This window comes from Schistocerca cancellata, chromosome 5, assembly GCF_023864275.1.
Source record: "Schistocerca cancellata isolate TAMUIC-IGC-003103 chromosome 5, iqSchCanc2.1, whole genome shotgun sequence".
NCBI classification, from domain to species: domain Eukaryota; kingdom Metazoa; phylum Arthropoda; class Insecta; order Orthoptera; family Acrididae; genus Schistocerca; species Schistocerca cancellata.
Genome location: NC_064630.1, coordinates 432,366,605 through 432,389,791, shown reverse-complemented (window position 1 = coordinate 432,389,791; position 23,187 = coordinate 432,366,605). Strand labels below are relative to the sequence as shown.

Here is a 23,187-nt window from a genome sequence, read left to right as displayed (position 1 = left end):
TCTATTATGTTAAAATTATCACCATGTTTATGTATGTCGATGGCTTCTCTATATAGCCGTTGATAATAGTTCGTCATAGTACATAAAACTTCAATTTCCGAAAATTTCACTACGTGATCACCCGACTGAAGAGCATGTTCCGCCACGGGTGACTTGTCTGTTTTCCATAGTCGGCGAAGACTTTTATGTTCCTTCAACCGCGTATTCTCACTTCTCTTTGTAGATCCAGACCACGCCCACTTTCTACGGTATTTAGGTCGTTCTTCGACGTCCGACTCGTCAGTTGGCAAGACTCAGCACAACCAGGAGCTTTGGACGAAACGTCAGGGATAGAAGAGTTCCATGGACCACGACCATACAACCCGGAAGATTTCTCGGCAGCTGAAACATCCGGTCGTGAAAGCCTTAATTGTATCATGTGTTATAAATTCACGTAAACGTAGCTAAACCAACTTTTTTTAGACGGTAACGCAGTTAATCCTACTTACATTCAGCTAATGGTGATTTAATCATTTAGGTTGTATTAATTTGGTTGCTTCCTTGGTTTTTTTTGAGGTTTCTGTCTTTCCCACAGGTGGTCGCTGAGGATAATTGTATAGTGTCCGACCATGTAGACAGCTCAGATCATGACGATATTGGCAAGAAACTCATCAGTAGAAACAGATGATGAAGAGATCGAATCCAGTCGTACTGAGGCAGAGGACTCTGGCGATGAAGTTCCCTTGAATCATGACGGTCTTCAGTCACATCGGGTGGCTGATAATACTGGTAATGGAGACGAGGTAGCTGTATTAAATGTTAAACATAATGCCTAGGATGAGATTAATACTCTCACCACATAATAAACGGAATTCGCAAGAGGCCGGAAAGGCCGCGATGGTCTAGCGGTTCTGGCGCTGCAGTCCGGAACCGCGGGACTGCTACGGTCGCAGGTTCGAATTCTGCCTCGGGCATGGGTGTGTGTGATGTCCTTAGGTTAGTTAGGTTTAAGTAGTTCTAAGTTCTAGGGGACTTATGACCTAAGATGTTGAGTCCCATAGTGCTCAGAGCCATTAAGAGGCCGAAAGCGAGTGAGTCATCACAATAAGCGGAAATGCAATACACTGAAGCAACAAAAAATCCATACACACACAGAAGGAGTTGTGCGATATAAACGAAAGTTTGTAGGTGTGTTCCTGCATCTGGAAGATGATGTTTATTCAGATTTCGCGCCACTATGACGATGCAAATGAGGTTTGTTTTAAATACACGCTGTAACGGTCGTGAGCGTTAGTTATCTTTGAGATTGGACGTGGGGAGTTGATGTTAGTGGAGAATAATTTCAAGACAACAGAGACGATATTATCATCACTGAGCTTGAACAAGGCCGTGTAGGAGGGCTACGAGAAGATGGATATTCTTTTTGCGATATTGCAGAAAGACTTGGCGGGAATGTAGCCACTGTACGTGATTGCTAGCAGCGGTGGTTACGATAATGTACAGTCGCAAGAAGACGTGGCTCCGGACGGTCACGTGGCACTACCGAGAGGGAAGACCGTCGTCTTCGGCGTATGGCTCTGGTTAAAAAAATGGTTCAAATGGCTCTGAGCACTATGGGACTTAACATCTGAGGTCATCAGTCCCCTAGAACTTAGAACTACTTAAACCTAACTAACCTAAGGACATCACACACATCCATGCCCGAGACAGGATTCGAACCTGCGACCGTAGTGGTCGCGCGGTTCCAGACTGAAGCGCTTAGAACCGCTCGGCCACACTGGCCGTCATTGCTCTGGTGCACCGTACAGCATCTACAGCAGCAATTTGAGCAGCAGTTGGTACCACGATGACAGCGAAATAGCCTACTCCAGGGATAGCTCGGAGCCAGCCACCATTTAGCGTGCAATCCCCTGTGATGCCAAACTATCACCATTCCCGACCTGAGTGGTGTCAAGCTAGAGTTCATTGAAGGTCAGGGCGGAGATCTTTTGCGTTTTGCATTCAAAGCTGGTTCTGCCTCGGTGCCAGTGATGGCCGAGTGTTTGTTAGGAGGAGGGCAGTTGATGGCCCGCAACCGAACTGTGTGCGTTCTGGACAAACTGGAACCTACACTACACGTGGAGTTATGGTCTGGGGTGCCATTTCGTATGGCAGCAGGAGCACTCTTGTGGATATCCCTCGCACCCTGACTGCTAATTTGTACGTCGGTCTGGTGATTTGACATGTTATGTTGCCATTCACGAACAGCATTGCAAAAAAAAAAAAAAAAAAAAAAAAAAAAAATGGTTCAAATGGCTCTGAGCACTATGGGACTGAACATCTGTGGTCATCAGTCCCCTAGAACTTAGAACTACTAAAACCTAACTAACTTAAGGACATCACACACATCCATGCCCGAGGCAGGATTCGAACCTGCGACCGTAGCAGTCACGCGGTTCCAGACTGAAGCGCCTAGAACCGCACGGCCACACCGGCCGGCAACAGCATTGCAGGAGCTGTATTCCAACAGGATAATGCTCGCCCACATACCGTTGTTGTAACCCACCGAACTCTACAGAACGTCGACATGTTGCCTTGCCTGCTCTACCACCAAATCTGTCTCCAATTGAGCACATATGGGACATCATCGGACGACAACTCCAGCGTCATCCACAAGCACCATTAACGGTCCCTGTATTGACCGACTAAGTGCATCATGCATGGAACTCCTTTGTAGAAGCTGACATCCGGCACCTGTACAACGCAATTCATGTATGAAACTAGGAGTGTTAGATTTGCAAGGTTCCTAGGAGAGCTTCTGTGAAGTTCGGAAGGTAGGAGACGAGGTACTGGCGGAATTGAAGCTGTGAGAATGGGTCGTGAGTCGTGCTTGGGTAGCTCAGATGGTAGAGCACTCGCTTGCGAAAGGCAAAGGTCCCGAGTTCGAGTCTCGGTCCGGCACACACCGCTGCAGATTGAAAATCTCATTCTACAATTCGTGCATGTTTGCACTATCGCATTCAACATTCTGACGGTTAAACTGGTTATTAATGTTCCAACATTTCACATTGGCAATGGCTTTTCTCGCGCTTACGTTAAACTATGATCTTGCTCTGTTAATGACTTAAAGGAAAGTTTAATATCTTTTGGTTCAAACAATTGATTTTTTTGTAATTGCATTTTTGGATCCATAAAAGTGTTTAGAATCCACCCCTTAAACGGTTTTTCCGAATACGGAACAGAAATGTTTGTTAATCGCGGTTGAACAAAAAAAAAAAAAATGCACTTGCTTGAAATCGGCCTTTTTCACGCACCAGTTTTTTTCTTTCGGAGGATGAGTTATTGTACCGGTGCCTGTGAGGAAACACACAAAATTCAAATGAAAGTTTGAACGCATGTGTTTGGAAGTTAGCCCCCAAGCGTTTGCATTCTGGTGCTAAGACTGTGGAGACTGCGACTTTTCTGGCAGTGAGCAGCTTCAACGAAGGGTATTCAGCAATTCTGAAGACCATGACAACGATGGACGTCACCCTGGGACTCTATTCGACGCAGTTCGCCAAGCATTCGAACGACCACCAGATTCAAGCGGCCGAAAACCGCTTGTCTCGGCCGTACGAGCGGCTCTGGAGCAGCGCAGGATGGCCCAGATCGAGCAGAACGCCCTCTGTGAGGAAGAGGAAGGACTAGTTTATGGACCCAGAATATCAGATTGAGCGTACGTTGCATAATATTGCATTAATATGTAGTCAAAGCTTCAAACGCGTTTTTCTCGAAATGACGTTTATTTTATCGCGCGGTATGGTAACTTCAAATCTATTGAACCGATTGGCATGATTCTTTGTTTCCAATGAAGCTAACTAAATTGTCTAGGAGTTGGACCACTTTTATTCCGATCCATCAACTATAAATATTTTTACTTGGCCGATGAAGTCGAAAAATCGATGAAAAAACCCTATTTTTTTCAAATGGCTGCCATTTTGTTCCTATGGTCCTAATAACTTAAGCGAGATACAACTCCTAAAGAATCTTATATACTTCGCTAACGTCAACTCAATTTTGATTTCAGACGTCCTGTGACATACCGCGCGTGGAGGTCTACATCAAAATTTTGTTTCGTTCCGACGGCACTTCCACCTTTACCCTTCGACATTTACGGTCGAAAAAATTCCAGTTTGTAGAGGAAATATCAATAAACATTTTGACCAAATGTGACATTGATATCTATAACACATCCAGAGAAAAAAATTCTCAAAGAACATGCTTTTTTCGGGCGAAAGATAGTAAACCTCCCCTTAAATATATTACCATCAACTTTACTAAGACACATACATAACCAAATATTTGAGCATGTACTAGGTCTTATTTTTTCTGTCCTGGATGTAAAAACCGAACGAGGTGGTGCAGTAGTTAGCAAACTGGACTCGAGTTCGGGAGGGAGACGGCTCAAATCCCCGTTCCAGCTATCGTGATTTACGTCCCAAAATTGAAACATGGCGGGGGTTCGGTGATGATTTGGGCAGCCATATCGTGGTACTCCATGGGTACCATGGTTATTTCTGAAGGTCGCATTACTGATTATGTGATCATTATGGCTGATCAGGCTGCATCACATGGTACAAAGTTTGCTCCCCAGTCGTGATGTTGTGTACCAAGACGATAGGAGCCCTATTAACACAACTTGCATCATAGTCCAGGGCTGGTTTTATGAACACGAGGATGAATTGTGGTACCTGTCTTGGGCACCACTTTCACCAGGTCTCAGTGTTAATGAGACTTGGCGATCTGGTAAGAGAAGGGTGCGAGATCGATAGCCACCTCCATCAACTTTACCCGAACTTGCCACTATTTTGCAGGAAGAATAGTATATGACTGACTTTAAAACCATTCAGGACCGGTATTTATTCATTATTTATTCATCTCGAGACGATTAGAAGCTGGTCTGAATGCCAACGGTTTTCCTACGCCATTTTAGGCATGGTAATATGTTGTGCTGTTGATGTTTCCATATTTTTGTCCACAAACTGTAGGTTTGTAAGAACAGCACATAAACCTTAAAATCGTTTCAAAATAATGTGGCAATATAGCATTGCGAAAGCAACAGCAAATTTTATTTAAATTAACTGAAGCTGGCAGCAGATACTAAAAGTAAATAAATGCAACTATAGGCGAAGATATTCACTACTCTTCGACTACACCATCCGTATAAAGTTACTGGAAACTGTAATTAGCGTAAAATACGCAGAAGTAACCATCCGGAGAGACGTTAAGTGGAATGATCACATAAAACAAAGGTCGAGAAAGCAAAAGTCAGCGTGAGATTCATTAGAAGGATCTTACGGAAATAAGTTGCTTACAAAGCACTCGTTCTACCGATTTTTGAGTATTTTTCATCACTCTGGGTAACGTATCAAGTAGGATTAATGTAAGATAGCGAGAAAATAGATCGAAGAGCGGCTTGTTTTGTCACGGCACCGTTTACTCGGGGCGAGAGCGTTGTCAGAGATACTCAACAAACTCCAGTGGGAGAAGAAGCTTCAAGAGAGGCGCTCTGTCTCAAGTGGAGATTTACTGTTGAAATTTTGAGAGCTTACGTTCTGAGAAGAGTCGGGTAACAGAATAATGGCTTTCACATACGTCTCGCATAGTGATTGCCCCGAGAAAGTTAGAGAAATTAGAGCACACGGAGCTTTATCGACAGGCACTTTTCCCTCGTGGCATTCGTGAATGGAAAAGTAAATGAGGGAACAAATAGTAGTTCCAGAAATACCCTAAACCACGCAACGTAATGTGTTTAGCGGAGTATAGCTGTGGGTATAGAAAAGGGAGTCCAAAGGTTGAACAGTCATTATTGAGATATCCAGTATCTTCAGTTATCATTCTGGGACTATTTAGGTAAATTGAATTGAAACTACTTCTACACTATCGTTACGGAGGTTTTTTCAGTGTCATTGCTACCTGAATTTTCAAAACAATACGGCATTTGCTATCTCTCTGAGTGCAACTTATTGATAGATGCATGGTGTGGTTATAAGTATGGTTCTTCAGTTGATCGTGAAACATATTTCCCCTTGGACATGGTAGCCATAAGTGTTGATAAAAAGCTTCTGTCAAAGGGCCTTTTTGAGTTAAAGAGGCTTTTCCTGATTCGATCCAATGAAATTCTAAATAAACTAGAGAATCTGCATGAGAACTTTCGCGTCAGCTGAATTGGACTGAGGTGATTTCATTTCAAAACCCACTCTATTGCTACTTGCAGCGATATCCATTAGATCACTCATCTTCCGCTAAGTGGTGGTTAGTGTTTAACGTCCCGTCGACAACGAGGTCATTAGAGACGGAGCGCAAGCTCGGGTTAGGGAAGGATGGGGAAGGAAATCGGCCGTGCCCTTTCAAAGGAACCATCCCAGCATTTGCCTGAAACGATTTAGGGAAATCACGGAAAACCTAAATCAGGATGGCTGGAGACGGGATTGAACCGTCGTCCTCCCGAATGCGAGTCCAGTGTGCTAACCACTGCGCCACCTCGCTCGGTCTTCCGCTAAGTGCGAAAGGAATGTTTAACGATTGTGGTCTGGTCCACCTGCACTTACCTGCAGCACATCAGTTCACTCTATCCCTGGATCTCCCTCTGATGATCACCGGTAGACTGAAAATAACTATTTCGAATAATCCTGGACGAACTCAACGCACTAAGTAACAGCACCCACAATTCTGAATACGAGTACACAGTATTGAAGTAGATCGCGGGGCTCACGGGTTGGCTGCAGTGTTCGAACTACAAACAGTGTTCTGTGCTAAGTCCTTACATCTTTTAATTGACATTGCCTCAGTACAAAGGTTTCTTTCTCCAAGATACCAATAATTCGGCAGTTCTAGCACGTTAGTGCTAAAGCATATAAGACTTCTCTTCAAGGTATTCCTCCATGTAATTCAATCTTGTCTATCCTATTCTTCGCAGCAAGTCTTCTTATTATCAAATGTAGATTTTTGAACAAGTTGATCAGGGGTCGTACTTAGTCCTTTTTCCTTCAGTTTCCTGTCTCGGTATAAGTTCTGATATTCTTGTTTTCTTCGGTTTCATTAATTGCCCATACCATTGCAATTTACTTCTACGTAATACATCAGATATTCCTGCTTTCGCCGGCCGTTTTGACCGAGCGTTTCTAGGCGCTTCAGTCTGGAACCGCGCGACCGCTACGGTTGCAGGTTCGAATCCTACCTCGGGCATGGACCTGTGTTATGTCCTTAGGTTAGTTAGGTTTAAGCAGTTCTAAGTTCTAGGGGACTGATGACCTCAGATGTTAAGTCCCATAGTGCTCAGAGCCATTTGAACCATTTGAATTCCTGCTTTCACTTCCATTCTCTTTAAAACTTCATAGTTCCTTATTTTTTGCTAACTCTCTTCAGGCAGAATAATATCTTTGAAGTGAACTAGTATTTCATGGAGCTGATATATGCTTCCTTTTAACGAGCTGGGGTTGACATTATGGACTTGTTTAAGGTAAGGGAAGGTGCGGCAAAGTGGCCACTATAAGGTTCAAATGGCTCTGAGCACTATGCGACTTAACTTCTGAGGTCATCAGTCGCCTAGAACTTAGAACTAATTAAACCTAACTAACCTAAGCACATCACACACATCCATGCCCGAGGCAGGATTCGAACCTGCGACCGTAGCGGTAGCTCGGCTCCAGACTGTAGCGCCTAGAACCGCACAGCCACTCCGGCCGGCGACTATAAGGGAAATTGAATTTTCACCCAACTGTGGTTACTGATAGAAGCTTGCCGCTTACGTATTTTGAATCTACATATTATAAGATATTACACTAAACATTCACAAGTAAAGAAACATGTAACGAATAGGACATACATGCATTTTTCTGAAGCCTTACATAGTGGGCACTTTTCCCAACCTAACGGGGTAAAGTGCTGACATAGGTAGATATTCCGAAAGTGTGCAGCAGCTTTCTTTCGGCTGAAGTAACAGCACCGGCCTGGTGTCTTCCTTTATGTGCAGACCCTTTGCAATTCTTGGACTGACCTGTCAACTGGTTCATCCACATTATAAACGATTAGGATGAAACTGTTTTCCTTGCACTGTTTTAAGGACATCAAAAAACTTATCTACGTTTATTTAATTAAAATCTTGCCCTCTAGCCATTAGGGCAGGCTTCCTAAAACTTGCCTGACCTCTCCGACTGTTCGTTAAAACGATGTGGTATTTTGTTCTACTCTGCTAACCGGAATGCTAATCTGCATAGTTCGTTCATCGTAAATTCATAAAATCTCTTTTCCATCCCAAAAACATTATCAAGGATTTCTTGTTCTTGTTTTTCATTCAACACACTCTTAGCTTCTCATAATTTTTTTTACCATCTACTGCACTTCTGTTTTTTTTCTGGAACTATTCTTATTAGCTTATTACAAGGAACATGAAATTGCTTTGTTGCTGTAGAAGAAGGTATTGTATCATTATTTACCGCTTCAATTGCGTTTCTCATCCCAGCAGGGTCCCAGGGTCGTTGCTCTAATTTATGAACGTATTTTGTAGGCACCATGAAGCCCTAGAATCTCAAAGAATACCAAGCGGCTGATTTTTAGGCCAAATGTAACAGAACAGAAGTGGTTTTAAATATCATTAGTTAATCATCACAAACGGATAGAAAGACGGATGATTGCTTCGTATGTAAAAGAACTAGGAATTCAGTCTGTAGTGTCATGTGTGATACATGAAAATAACTAATTCTTCTTGGGGTAAACAGATTGAAAGTGAAATGCTGGGAAAGCTGGACACCTTGGTTACTTTTCCCAACGAGTAGTATGGGCACTTTTCCCGATGGAACACGATGTCGGCATTACTGATTCAGAGATGAAATTATTAAACCAAAAGAAACAACGGGGAACTACATTTTCAAGCGAAAAGACGTTGGTTAAACATTGACATTGCAAAGAAAGAGAATTTTGTTAAACATTGATATTGCAAAGAGAATTACTGTATGTGTAAGTGAGGTAACAAGAATAAATAAATGACTGAGGTAACAAGAATAATATATATGACTTGCCTTATGCCAGACGACTGAAAATCAGAAAGTTTTTACCAAAAAGAATGGAGGCAGTAGCCCCCCCCTCCCCCCCCCCCCCCCCCCCCGCGGCCTTTCCAAACCGTTCCCTACATCAGAACTCATTCAGGAAATGTAATGTAGTCGCAAAATCTAATTTTTAAATCAGTTTTTGAGCACTAATCAATACAAAATTCAGCACGCTATCTTACTGGAAACAGTCATTAGGAGAACCCTGGCTTTAGAGTAATTATGAGTTTTTCTTGCAGTGTTGCTCTCTCTTTGCAATTAAATGAAAGCTTGTATGTTTTGTTCCATAAGTGTTTCGCTTTTTTTTATTTATGAAGTATGTTCAGTGGCGTGTAATACCTGTTTATTTTATGTATACAATAACTGCATATATAATGTTTCCAGATAAGTTATTATACTACAGTTTTCTTCTTCGCTTATTGTATGTCAAGTAGCAGATCAGGAATCAAAAAATGGTTCAAATGGCTCTGAGCACTATGGGACGTAACAGCTGAGGTCATCAGTCCCCTAGAACTTAGAACTACTTAAACCTAACTAACCTAAGGACATCACACACATCCATGCCCGAGGCAGGATTCGAACCTGCGACCGTAGTGGTCGCTCTGTTCCAGACTGAAGCGCCTAGAAACGCTCGGCCACGATCTGGAATCATTATACGACACAATTAATAAGTACATAAATCAAGTATGTATCACAGGCCACTGAAGGTGGGTCATAAATACAAGGAAATGAAACACGTATGGCACAAAACGAACAGCTTTTCACTTTGTAGCGTAGACGGACCACATCTCCAAGAATAATAGGAGCAACTAAGCAATGACAGAAAAGAAAAAAATTAAAATGTATGTTTTATACTACGCAACAGCACCCAGGCACGTGTAAAGTTTAAAAAAAGTCGAACCATTACCTGTGCAGTGTTTCTTACAAATCAGTCTTCAAATGGCTCTTACAGACTTTCTGGCTTTCGCACTGTTGCTGTCTCACATTGCGAACCTTATAAGAATGTAGCAAATAGCAATAAATATTTTCAAGATACATCCACAAGGCCTGAAGTCTTTTGGTGACATACTGCAGATTTTAAACTGAAACTGAAGTATTTTTCTTTAGCGAGCTCCCTCTATTTCCTGTAAGGCACACTTCATTGTTTTCTGGCAACGTAACCCACTCGAACTGGTAGAGAAGTAGACAGTAATATCCTCTTCAGGTCCACGTAATTTCCGCTTCTCTTCATGTCGTCCATCAAATTGTATCTCCTCCGTTCTCTCAGTCTCCTCCCACGAACTAGACCTTCCGAAGCGTCCGTGAGAAAGCACTCCCGCTCAACGAATGTCCCAAGCAGTTCTTCTTTCTTTTTTCAGAAAATAACAAGACCAGATGAACGTGAAAAATATCGTACAATCAGATTGACAGCTGATACATCCAAATTGCCGACCAGAATAACATACAAAAGAGTCAAAAGTAAAATTAAGGGTCATTTACATGACGCTCAGTCAAGGTAAAGGTACCAGTAAGACGGTTCTGACGTTACGCTAGATAATAAGATTTCTCGAGCTAGAGATAGCATACCTTTCGACACTGGAAAGTGCTGTAAGACGTGTGAAATCCTCAGAAAATAGGTAAACACTACAGGAAAGACAGATAAAAAATAATATGTTCAGTACATGATCTGAAGTATTCTGGCACCATTGTGTAACCGGAAATTGACCGCTAGACGGAACCACGCGGCTGCTACGGTCGCAGGTTCGAATCCTGCCTTGTCCATGGATGTGTGTGATGTCCTTAGGTTAGTTAGGTTTAAGTAGTTCTAACTCTAGGGGGCTGATCACCTCAGATGTTAAGTCCCATAGTGCTCAGAGCCATTTGAAACATTGTGACCGCTAGACGTCACCAGAGGAGGACTCGCCAGTGTAAAAGGAGGCGGCGACAGAATTATTGACATCTTAATAAGAATTATCGAGCTAGAGATAGCACACCCTTCGACACTGTAACGTGCTGTAAGACGTGTGAAACCCTCAGAAAATAGGTAAACATTACAGGAAAGACAGATAAAAAATAATGTGTTCAGTAGGTGATCTGAAGTATTCTGTCATCACTGTGTAACCTGAAATTGACCGCTAAACGCCACCAGAGGCGGACTCACCAGTGTAAAAGGAGGCGGCGACTATTAAGTTGTCTGTAGAGCAATAACAGCAGAATTATTCGATCAGGAGAGCACAGTAACTTCAGACGTGGGCTAGTTACTGGATGTCGTCTGAAGCTTCCCAACGCCATCGTTAGTGATGTGATTGTGAAGTGAAAACACGAAGGCACAACCCTGGCCAAAGGAAACGTGGCAGACTTCCTGTACTAACTGCTAGGGACCGTCGAGCATTGTGTGCAGGCCAGTTTTGGCGCGAGTATGATCATGAGGGAGCATTCTGATAGGCAGCGAGTATGATCAGCCAATCAGAATTGAGATGGTTCCCACTCCTTACCTTGTAGTTATACTGGGAGTGAGGCTGCAAGAAGAGAAGTCGCTCCTGTGATGGTACTTGAATTACGCAACCATTACGGCACCTCACCTGAACCTCTCGATACCGGTAATATTCTACTGTGTTTCTGTTAACTACTTAACATATTTCTGAGACAACATTCAGATTTGATTTCACTTTTGATACATCGATATGTTTATATTGCAATGATATTATTCTTATGTTTATTTTTTCTTTTGTCACTATGATCTTTGACGTACTTGTAAATCCGATTTTTGGGCGCGTAAGCGATTATTAGTTAGTTGTTAACTTGTTAGAGAGTCGGACCTTGAAAAGGTCAAGTCTTGGACGTCATGTTGGAAAGACGCATATTATAGTTGGCTTATAAAATGTGAGGAAGATGTTTTCAAGTATGTTTTGTATTGTGAAGTGATGTTTTGTGTGATACGTGATATTGCAATAAAAGCAGTTAAAAGGAAGTGTAACTTAAATTCGGTGTGCTGATTTTTTTTTTTTACATCACCGTTGTACTAACTTTGAAAGGTTTAATCTCCAAGAATGGTTTGAGAAGCGCATCTACAAAACTTTTGAATATAGCAGAATAAAACCTAGGCCTTTTTGCATCCGAGCTTGGAATCATAATCACCTAGATTATCAACGATTGAGCCATGGTAATACGAGACCAGCGTGGGAAACACAAAAAGATGAGTGCCTAGTTTTTTCATTATTACATGAAATGACTATTAACTGTGCTCTAATGACACCTGCCACATAATATGACTGATGTTGCCCGAAAATGCAGTATTTAGCAGCGTGAGCAACACCACAATCGTTATTAAAATTTTGACCTTTGTTGTGGTAGGGTTGTTAGACTCCCCAGCTTCGGTCGCGGAAGGACATGTTAAATGTGATGTTTCTCATTATGTGTAAAATGAAGTAATATTGAGTTCCTCGCGTTTGATACGTGTCGTGACTAACGCTGATGTAGTTACGGACAGTGTTGTGAAGTTTGGATGTTTTGGAATTGCTTTGTTGGAATGATATTCGCGTGTGAAAATTTGGCCTTCATAGTATCCATGTGGCTTGTTTCAGTATTCAACCACTGAGCATTTTTGGCGAGCAGTTTCTTTTTTTAGAAATCCACAAGAAGAACCGAATGTAATAACTGATGTTAGTGGTGGAATTAATGACTGAGAAAACGTGGTTTAAATGGGTCGGGTTTGGACAGATTTCTGGTTGCTGCGCTTGTGAAATGTATGTATGAATCACGAATCGGAAGGTAATAGCCAACAGTTTAATGTGGACTGAATAGTACTGTTTCTTTGGCTGTAAGGACAAAATAAACATTTTTGTGTGGAAATTTCGGACATTATTTTCCAGAAGCCAATCCATTTTCTTACTGCCCAATAAAATTTTAATGACAGTTTTTCTACAGAACTTTATTTCATCACGAGAGTTGCGCGGCCTCAGTAATTGTAGATATTAGATGGTGTTTTTTTCATCAACGCTGCTTTTACATCATCTTGTAAGTATCTACGTTGTCGAGTGAAGGGACATCGAGCACACATCGTTCTGAGGTAGGTGAATTTTAATTTGCAGCCTGCACAGACAAACCCCGTCCCGCCGCATGGTGTTACGGTGTGTTGGTGTTTTTCGTGGTTACTCGTGGTCCCCTTTCTGCACTTAAGAAAACGCTGAATGTGGAAGGCTATGAACACAATTCTACAGCATTGTGTACTGCGTGTAGTAGAGGAATAGTTCGAAGACGATGATTGATGGTATCAACAATACAACACGCCCTGTCAAAAAGCAGCTTCTGTAAGGAAAAGATATGTGGACAATAACATTCCTGAAATGGTCTCGTTTCAGCTCTTGACGAGTGGGGCTGCCATTACTCCGCCGTTCCGCCTTAGTCAAAGTGTCTCCAACAGAGTTCAAGACGTCATAAAGGTGAAGGATGGACACACTCCACATACAGGAGTACAGATACTTTCGATCAGGCAGTGCACGAGAGACAAGAGACAACAATAAGAATGGAAGATCAAGAGAAAATACTTACAATAACAAATGCGTGAGGTAGGATATTGTCTTTCTCCTCTACTACTCATTTATTGTGTTATTGTGTCAGGGAAGCAACGAAGTAAATATAAGAAAGATACAAAAGAGGGATTAAAATTCAGACAGAAACGATATCAGTGATAAAATTCTCAGATGCTATATGAAAGCGAGGAAGAATTATAGAACCAGTTCAATGGAATGCATGGGCTACTGAACACAGAACAGGGACTGAGAGTAAACTAAAGAACGACAAAGAGTTGACGAGTAGCAGAAATGAGATCAGCGACAAACTTGGTATTAAAATAGAGGACTACGTAGCAGCTGAAGTGAAGAGATTCTTCTGCCTTGGAAGCAAAACAACAGGTGACAAATGACGATCTAAGAAGCAGATGGGCCTTCGTCGCCTTTTCAAAAGAAATCTTCTAGTAACAAAAACAGATCTTAATTTCAGAATTTTTTTCTGAGAATGTAGGACATTTAATGAAATCGTGATTGTAAACTGTGGGAGAACCATAAAAGGAGATAATCGAATTGTTTCAGATGTTGTGTTACGGAAATAGGATTAGAATTAAATTACATGAAAAGAAACGCGGAATTTCCACGCAGCATCAGGGAGGAGAGGAATACCTGTAAACCACTGACTAGAAGGGAGGACAGTGTTAATGGATGTGTGTTAAGCCATCAGTGAATAATTTACATGGTACTGGAGGGAGGCGTAAAGGAGAAAAACTATAGAGGCAGAGTACGTGCAAGAAATAATTGAAGATGTTGGGTGTAAGTGCTACTCTACGATTTGTACAGGAGAGAGAATCCTGGACGGAAGCATAAAATTAGCCAGAACGCTTACGAAAATAAATGAATTATTAAAAAAAGGCAGTGTTGATGTAAAGACGACAGGGACTTGCTTACGTGATACAACCAAGCTTAGGTGGATTTTCTGTTGGTTTACCAAATAAATCCAAACAGTTAATAGGATGGTTCCTATTAATAGGCCAAGACGGATACTTGCACCTTAAATTTTCCATTATTAGTCTTTTAAAATGAAGTAAATGACTGTGGTGTGTGTTTATTGCGTTATTATTGTTGCTTATTATTATTATTACTTGTAGCTCATGTCATGCATGAAGCATCGGTCATTTATTGTGTTTCTGTTTGCTTTCAATCTGGTAGTCCTTACTTTTTTCTGGATAGGCTTTCTTGCATCCCTGCTACCAGTTATTTCCCGTCTCCTTGGAGCCCTTTCGGGCTTTGAATCCCTTTATTTCATTTCCTGTATTCTGTTCTGTTTTTTTACCGTGTCCAGTGCAACGTCCATTTCTGCCATATCCTCCTTTACGTCTCTCAGCTAGTTCAAAAAATGGTGCAAATGGCTCTGAGCACTATGGGATTTAACTTCTGTGGTCATCAGTCCCCTAGAACTTAGAATTACTTAAACCTAACTAACCTAAGGACATCACACACATCCATGCCCGAGGCAGGATTCGAACCCGCGACCGTAGCAGTCCCGCGGTTCCGGACTGCGCGCCTAGAACCACTAGACCACCGCGGCCGGCTCTCAGCTAATTCATTTGAGTCTTCCTGCTTTCGAAGTATTCCTGGATTCTCTTTGCCGTTCTCGTCGGTGCCATACTTCTGACACGCTTTTAGATGCCCATCCTCTCTTCTTAAAGGACGCTGCGAGTTTTCCATGTTCTCCAGCAAGCGTTCCATCTAATTCTAAATTTCTGGTTTTATCACTGACCTGTACTTCCTGGGTTTTACGTTGAATGAGATCGATTTTTGTATTGTAAACATTTGCCTTAATTGGAGCGGTGTTTCTCTCTTGCTCTCTACTTTAATGCCATTGTATTGTATGTTAACCGGGGACCTAGAAACGACGGAGAGACTCCGTCCCAGCCGCAGCCGCAGTGGTCCACAACCCCACGACGACTACTGCAGTCCACCTCTCCGCCGCCCCGCCCCACACCGAATCGAGGGTTATTGTGCGGTTCGGCCCCCGGTGGATCCCTCAGGGAACGTCTCACATCAGACGAGTGTAACCCCTATGTCTGCGTGGTAGAGTAATGGTGGTGTACGCGTATGTGGAGAACTTGTTTGCGCAGCAATCGCCGACATAGTGTAACTGAGGCGGAATAAGGGGAACCAGCCCGCATTCGCCGAGGCAGATGGAAAACCGCCTAAAAACCATCCACAGACTAGCCGGTTCACCGCACCTCGACACAAATCCGCCGGGCGGATTCATGTCTGGGACCAGGCGCTCCTTCCCGCCCAGAAAGCCGTGCGTTAGATCGCACGGCCAACCGGGCGGGCTTACTTTAATGCCATTGTCGGTAACTCTGCTGGCGTTATTCATCCCGTAAACATTTTCATTTCTGCACTCCCTTAACTATTCAGAATTTGGATACTCACATTCGTGTTCGTCAGTTTTGGTTTGCATAAGATATTTACAAGGAGGTGATAAAAGTCATTGGATATCTCCTAATATCGGATAGGACAGATTTTTCCCTGCGTAGTGCAGCAACTGGACGTGGCACGGGCTCAACAAGTCACTGGTATTCAGAAGTATTGAGTCATGCGACGTCTAGAGCTGTCCATAATTGCGAAAGTGTTGTCGGTGCAGGATTTTGTTGACGAACTAACCTCTCGATTATGTCCCATAAATGTTCGATGGCATTAATGTCGGTCAATATGGACGGCCAAATCATTCATTCGAATTGTCCAGAATGTTCTTTAAACCAGTCGCGAACAATTTTGCGAAAGTGTTGTCAGTGCAGGATTTTGTTGACGAACTAACCTCTCGATTATGTCCCATAAATGTTCGATGGCATTAATGTCGGTCAATATGGACGGCCAAATCATTCATTCGAATTGTCCAGAATGTTCTTTAAACCAGTCGCGAACAATTTTGCCAGATGGCGCAATGTCGTCCATAAAAATTCCATCGTTGTTTGGGAATATGACGTCCGTGAATGTCTGCAAATGGTCTCCAAGTAGCCGAATAACCATTTCGAGTCAATGATCGGTTCGGTAGGACCAGAGGACCCGGTTCATTCCACGTAAACACCGACCACACCATTATGGATCCACTACCAGCTTGCACAGTGCCTTGTTGACAACTTGGGTCCATGGCTTCGTGAGGTCTGCGCCACACTCGGACCCTACCATCAGCTCTTACCAACTAAAACTATGTCAGCTGACCAGACCACGGTTTTCCAGTTTGAGTCAAACCGATACGCTCATGAGCGGAAGAGGGGCCTTGCAGGCGATGTTGTGCTGTCAGCAAAGGCACTCGCGTCGGTCGTCTGCTGTCACAGCCTATTAACGCCACGTTACGCCGCACTGTCCTAACGGATACGTTCCACATAGATTTCTGCGATTATTTCACACGGCATTGCTTGTTTGTTAGCACCGACAACTCTACGCAAACGCCGCTGCTCTCGGTCGTTAAGTGGGGTTGTCCGTGGCACGTGGTAACGCCTGAAATTTGGTATTATCGGCACACGCTTGACACTGTGGATAGCGGAATACTGAATTCACTACTGATTTCCGAAACAGAATGTCGCATGTGCTAGCTCCAACTACCATTCTAAGTTCAAATCTGTTAACTTTCAACGTGGGGCTATAATCACATCGGAAACTTTTTCACATGAGTCACATGAGTACAAATGACAGCTCCGTCAATGCACTTTTATGCCTTGTGTGCGCAATACTATAGCCATTTGTACACTCCTGGAAATTGAAATAAGAACACCGTGAATTCATTGTCCCAGGAAGGGGAAACTTTATTGACACATTCCTGGGGTCAGATACATCACATGATCACACTGACAGAACCACAGGCACATAGACACAGGCAACAGAGCATGCACAATGTCGGCACTAGTACAGTGTATATCCACCTTTCGCAGCAATGCAGGCTGCTATTCTCCCATGGAGACGATCGTAGAGATGCTGGATGTAGTCCTGTGGAACGGCTTGCCATGCCATTTCCACCTGGCGCCTCAGCTGGACCAGCGTTCGTGCTGGACGTGCAGACCGCGTGAGACGACGCTTCATCCAGTCCCAAACATGCTCAATGGGGGACAGATCCGGAGATCTTGCTGGCCAGGGTAGTTGACTTACACCTTCTAGAGCACGTTGGGTGGCACGGGATACATGCGGACGTGCATTGTCCTGTTGGAACAGCAAGTTCCCTTGCCGGTCTAGGAATGGTAGAACGATGGGTTCGATGACGGTTTGGATGTACCGTGCACTATTCAGTGTCCCCTCGACGATCACCAGTGGTGTATGGCCAGTGTAGGAGATCGCTCCCCACACCATGATGCCGGGTGTTGGCCCTGTGTGCCGCGGTCGTATGCAGTCCTGATTGTGGCGCTCACCTGCATGGCGCCAAACACGCATACGACCATCATTGGCACCAAGGCAGAAGCGACTCTCATCGCTGAAGACGACACGTCTCCATTCGTCCCTCCATTTACGCCTGTCGCGACACCACTGGAGGCGGGCTGCACGATGTTGGGGCGTGAGCGGAAGACGGCCTAACGGTGTGCGGGACCGTAGCCCAGTTTCATGGAGACGGTTGCGAATGGTCCTCGCCGATACCCCAGGAGCAACAGTGTCCCTAATTTGCTGGGAAGTGGCGGTGCGGTCCCCTACGGCACTGCGTGGGATCCTACGGTCTTGGCGTGCATCCGTGCGTCGCTGCGGTCCGGTCCCAGGTCGACGGGCACGTGCACCTTCCGCCGACCACTGGCGACAACATCGATGTACTGTGGAGACCTCACGCCCCACGTGTTGAGCAATTCGGCGGTACGTCCACCCAGCCTCCCGCATGCCCACTATACGCCCTCGCTCAAAGTCCGTCAACTGCACATACGGTTCACGTCCACGCTGTCGCGGCATGCTACCAGTGTTAAAGACTGCGATGGAGCTCCGTATGCCACGGCAAACTGGCTGACACTGACGGCGGCGGTGCACAAATGCTGCGCAGCTAGCGCCATTCGACGGCCAACACCGCGGTTCCTGGTGTGTCCGCTGTGCCGTGCGTGTGATCATTGCTTGTACAGCGCTCTCGCAGTGTCCGGAGCAAGTATGGTGGGTCTGACACACCGGTGTCAATGTGTTCTTTTTTCCATTTCCAGGAGTGTATATGAGCATATCGCTATCCCGTGAGTTTTGACACCTCACTGGAAACCCCTTTAATTTCAACGATCTCATGAAGGATTCCAGTCGCTGTCTTAGCTGTTTCTGTTATAATTGCCGCTGTCATTTTCATTTCTTTTCATTCTGCAAATTCATACAATTTGTTGTTCAGATGTAGCTCCTTTTCTAAATTTGGGATTTTTTACGATGTAAGTTGTCATTGACACATGAGTCTAACTTTAAAAAAATATAAATCAATAAATATGTGTATTTTTTCCCACTGAAGAAAAGTTGTCCGTCTTTTTTGAGTGAATTGATCTAGACACACATGGATACTGTAGTTGATTCTAGCTTTTCCTCCACCTCATATCTGCAGCGCAATATGTTTTGTCGAAGAACAGAAAAGTGCATGTTGTGTGGATAGTGGAAGCGATTAACAGAAAAAGTGAGAATGGAGCAAACGAAGATTTGAGTATTTTATTGTTTGAGCAAACGCACAACGCTTTGTAGAGCCTACCTCCAGACGTGTCCTGTATGATGTCGCTGGGACAGAAGCTGTTCTGTCGGTGCAGGCTGGGCGGCACCCAGAACTTGTCGCCCTCTCCGGCGTCCTCCACCAGCGCCTCCTCACTGGAACGCAACACACGTGGCGCAAATGAAAGCTCTATGTACATGAAAACACACAAATTATCTTACATTTCGCAGTCATTTGGTGCGAGACAAGAGAAAGAAATTAAAGAGGCAGGCATGAGAAAGTGGTAATGTCGGAAACTTTCTCCTAGTAAGTTGAAATAGATAAAGCAGCTCAGCAATAGCGTTCCACCTACATGTGGTGCTTGTCTCCTTTTCCTCAGTCATATACATATATGTAGCGCTCACACACAATGAGAGTTTCTCATTTGTACAGGAACTACAAATAATTGTAGAAAAAAGTCGTCTTATTTTTGTTTGGCCAGTTATTTAGTCTATAATTAACTTCAAAGTAGAAAAACTTAATAATGAAACACCGTCTACTGTCTTATAGCATTATTATTATTATTAGTATATACTCTTTTATTTTTTATTTAGTTTTTATTCTTTTATATTTTTTTATTAAGCTTGCTATTGTATCTTTTGGATTTATTTGAGTCGAGGTACTTTACTTTGTTTGATAAATTAATATATTTAACTTGAAAGAGTTTGTCTTCGACTTTTTTATTTTCTTTATTGGTTTAAAGATTTAATTTATTTCACTTATTTAGAGAAATGTTTTGAGAAATGATAATTAATTGAAACCCTCAGCTACCGACTGGTGTTGTTGACATACCTCGATGGGGACAGCTGAAAATGTGTGCCCCGACCGGGACTTGAGCCCGGGATCTCCTACTTACATGGCAGACGCTCTATCCATCTGAGCCACCAAGGACAAGGGAGTTATCCCTTGTACGCTTCCCGTGAGACCCACATTCCCAACTGTCCACAATCTGCATACGTAATGTTCCTAATAGATACTTTGCCCATCCACTCATTACTCGCGCCCACTAAGGCGACGATTCCCGTAAGAGCTCGGGCAACCCGTGCGCATTCGCACAGACGATGGTCAATGATCGGGTAGCCATTTAACTATATATGAAGATGCAGCTTCAACACCTCTCGGCAGCTGAGGGTTTCAATTAATTATCACTTATTCTAGAGAAGCTGCACGGTCATCAATGGTATCTGTTCATTCGAGAACAGTTACTATCTTCATAATTTATTGAGAAAAGTTAATAGAAGAGTTAGTATGCACATTTAGAAGGCACGGCTTAATCGTGAGATCTTAGGTTGTTATGTAAGCACCGACCGGAGTGGCCGAGCGGTTCTAGGCGCTACAGTCTGGAACCGCGCGACCGCTACGGTCGCAGGTTCGAATCCTGCCTCGGGCATGGATGTGTGTGATGTCCTTAGGTTAGTTAGGTTTATGTAGTTCTAAGTTCTAGGGGACTTATGAGCTCAGAAGTTAACTCCCATAGTGCTCAGAGCCATTTGAACCATTTTGTTATGTAAGCGCCCTCATTGCCATGTCAACACGTAATAAACACTTACCTATGAATTTTGATGATTTTGTTTGTCTCTGACACCTAGTTTTGCCAGATCCAGTTTGCAGTAAATCTGGACTTGGGGACAGCTGGTTTAAAAAATTGGCGGGATGAGGACCTAAAAGTTGGACATGGTGCTCCACTACAGACTGTTAACGAAGATCTGAGCATACAGTTTAGGTTCCCAGGTATGTGAGTGGCTTCCATGCAACAGAACCCAGTACGACGTGTGATCGTCAGAGACAAGGGTATCGTCAGGAGTGCCCTAGGGAAGTGTAATAGGACCAGTCTTATTCTCCATAAACATACCTGATCTGATCGACAATGTGAGTAGCAATTTATGGCTGTTTGCTGATGACGTTGTGGTTTACGGGAAGGTGTCGAAGTTGAATGATTGTAGAAGATACAAAATGACTTAAAAAAAGTTTCTGGATGGTGTGATGAAGGTCTTTCTCTAAATGTAGAAACATCGAAGTTTAAACAAATGAGTAGGAAACCCACGATGTTCTAATACAACACAGACAGTGTCCTACTTTACAGAGTCACGTCGATAAAATATCTGAGCGTGAAACTGCAAAGCGACATAAAATGGAACGGTGGTAGGGAAGGGGAGTGGTGAACTTCAATTTATTCGGAGAGTTCGAGAAAAGCGTGGCTCACCTATAAAGGAGACCACGTACAGAACACTACAGCGACCATTCTTGACTATAGTTCGAGTGTTTGGCATCTCCACCATGCGGAATTAAAGAAAGATATCGAAGCAATTGTTATCACTAGGTTCGACCAACACGCGAGTGTTAAGGAAATGGTTCGTGAACTTAAAAATGAATCACTGAACAGAAGACGATGTTATTTTCGCGAAACTCTGTTGAGAAAATTTAGAGAACCGGTATTTTGAGCTGACTGCAGAACGAGTCAACTGCCGCCAACGTACAAGTAGCTTGGGATGCTGCAGTTCGGACTGATTAATCATATATTTCTGATACACTGGAATGAAACGATGCTTACATCATATGGAATTCCGTGAACTACATGACGAGAAGCAATTTTGACAGGTCCTACAGTGCTGCAAATTTAACATACGTAGATCACACTGTATAGAGGAGCCGGACGTTTGGTGGGTCTCTGAGTTATCGATAATGATTTTTTCGTAGTATGACGTCACGAAACTCGTGAGCATATTCCTTTTTCGGTATTGACACGATTATGTATCTATATATGAACCACGTTATATCTGATAGTCGATCTCACAGCTGCTCGAAGATCCAGCTATTATTTTTCTGTTGTTCCTAATCGTCAAGTGTTTAACTAAATAGAAAGCCGCTAATCAGCTCAAAGTTCACCTGGACGGACATGAGGAAACGTCTAAAACGCACACTCAGGCTAGATAGCATGATCGTATCGAGCGACCTGAATTTCATCCGAGACGGCTGCCGCCCAACCAGGCTTCTGCAAGTTAAATCACGCGGCCACTCCAGCACGTGTCCGTTTCCGCGCTTCTCGATTATCGCTTTACACCCTCTGCTAAGAATCGTTAGAGCCGCGGGGGCCCACAATTTCGGACCGCTCAACAGCTCTCTCAGGATCTATAGCAGCGACAACTGTTTGGCGTAGCGAGTCGCTGGTGCCTTTCTCGAAAGTAAATATTTTAGTCCAGATGTCGTCTGCACAAATTTTAATACTTGGTGTTGACATATTGACTAAAATATTAATATGAGTGTAAGACACATATAAGCTAGCTATGATATCCTTAATTACAATTTATTGTGTAGATACATAATTATTATAATACCCTGCCGTACATTGTGGATCAACGTCGAAAAGTAGTTATAACTGTACCCAATAAAAATAAATCTTTCAGTTACAGGGAGCAGTGGTTATTAGCTTTATTAGTAGGGTGTCTGGACTGCACATAATTAGGAAACGGATTTTGTAATTTCGTTCAGAAAGGGATTTTCTTGATGCTTGTTCGATAGCGCTTGTACAAGGTAAACATTTTACAAAATCAGAAGAATAAGTGTAGTGAGGGATGTTTCACAGTACACTTAAATGAAAAGAATCAGAAAATTGTTAATTTGCAATTACATCACAATAGAAAATATTTCTTTTGTTATTTGTAATGCAGCTTCAAACATGAAATTAAAACGTTCTCGAATGTCTTGCAATCCCTGGGACCAATATCTTGCCAAGAGACATGTCGTTAATAGGCAAAAAATCATCGAGATTCTCGATTCCAGGAATGGATGAACTGTCTATATACGTAATTAAGTTTGTACGGAACCCTTAGTGCGCTAGACCTGTTCACACCTGACCAGTTATTTTTATGAAGTGACCACAAAGTGTTTTAGTTAATAAAAACGAATGTCAGTTACGATGTACCCCTGGAAAGCAGTTTGTAGTACACAACACCTTCGT

The 23,187-nt window shown here is 43.2% G+C and overlaps 1 protein-coding gene across 1 annotated transcript in view; it reads right to left on the bottom strand.

Moving 5' to 3' along the window:
• Positions 1-23,187, bottom strand: part of LOC126188588 (synaptotagmin-5) — a 207,431-nt gene that overhangs the window by 75,521 nt on the left and 108,723 nt on the right. The window contains exon 3 of the mRNA XM_049930190.1: positions 19,233-19,345. Coding sequence (XP_049786147.1) covers positions 19,233-19,345 — 113 coding nt within the window. The remainder of the gene's footprint in view (positions 1-19,232; positions 19,346-23,187) is intronic.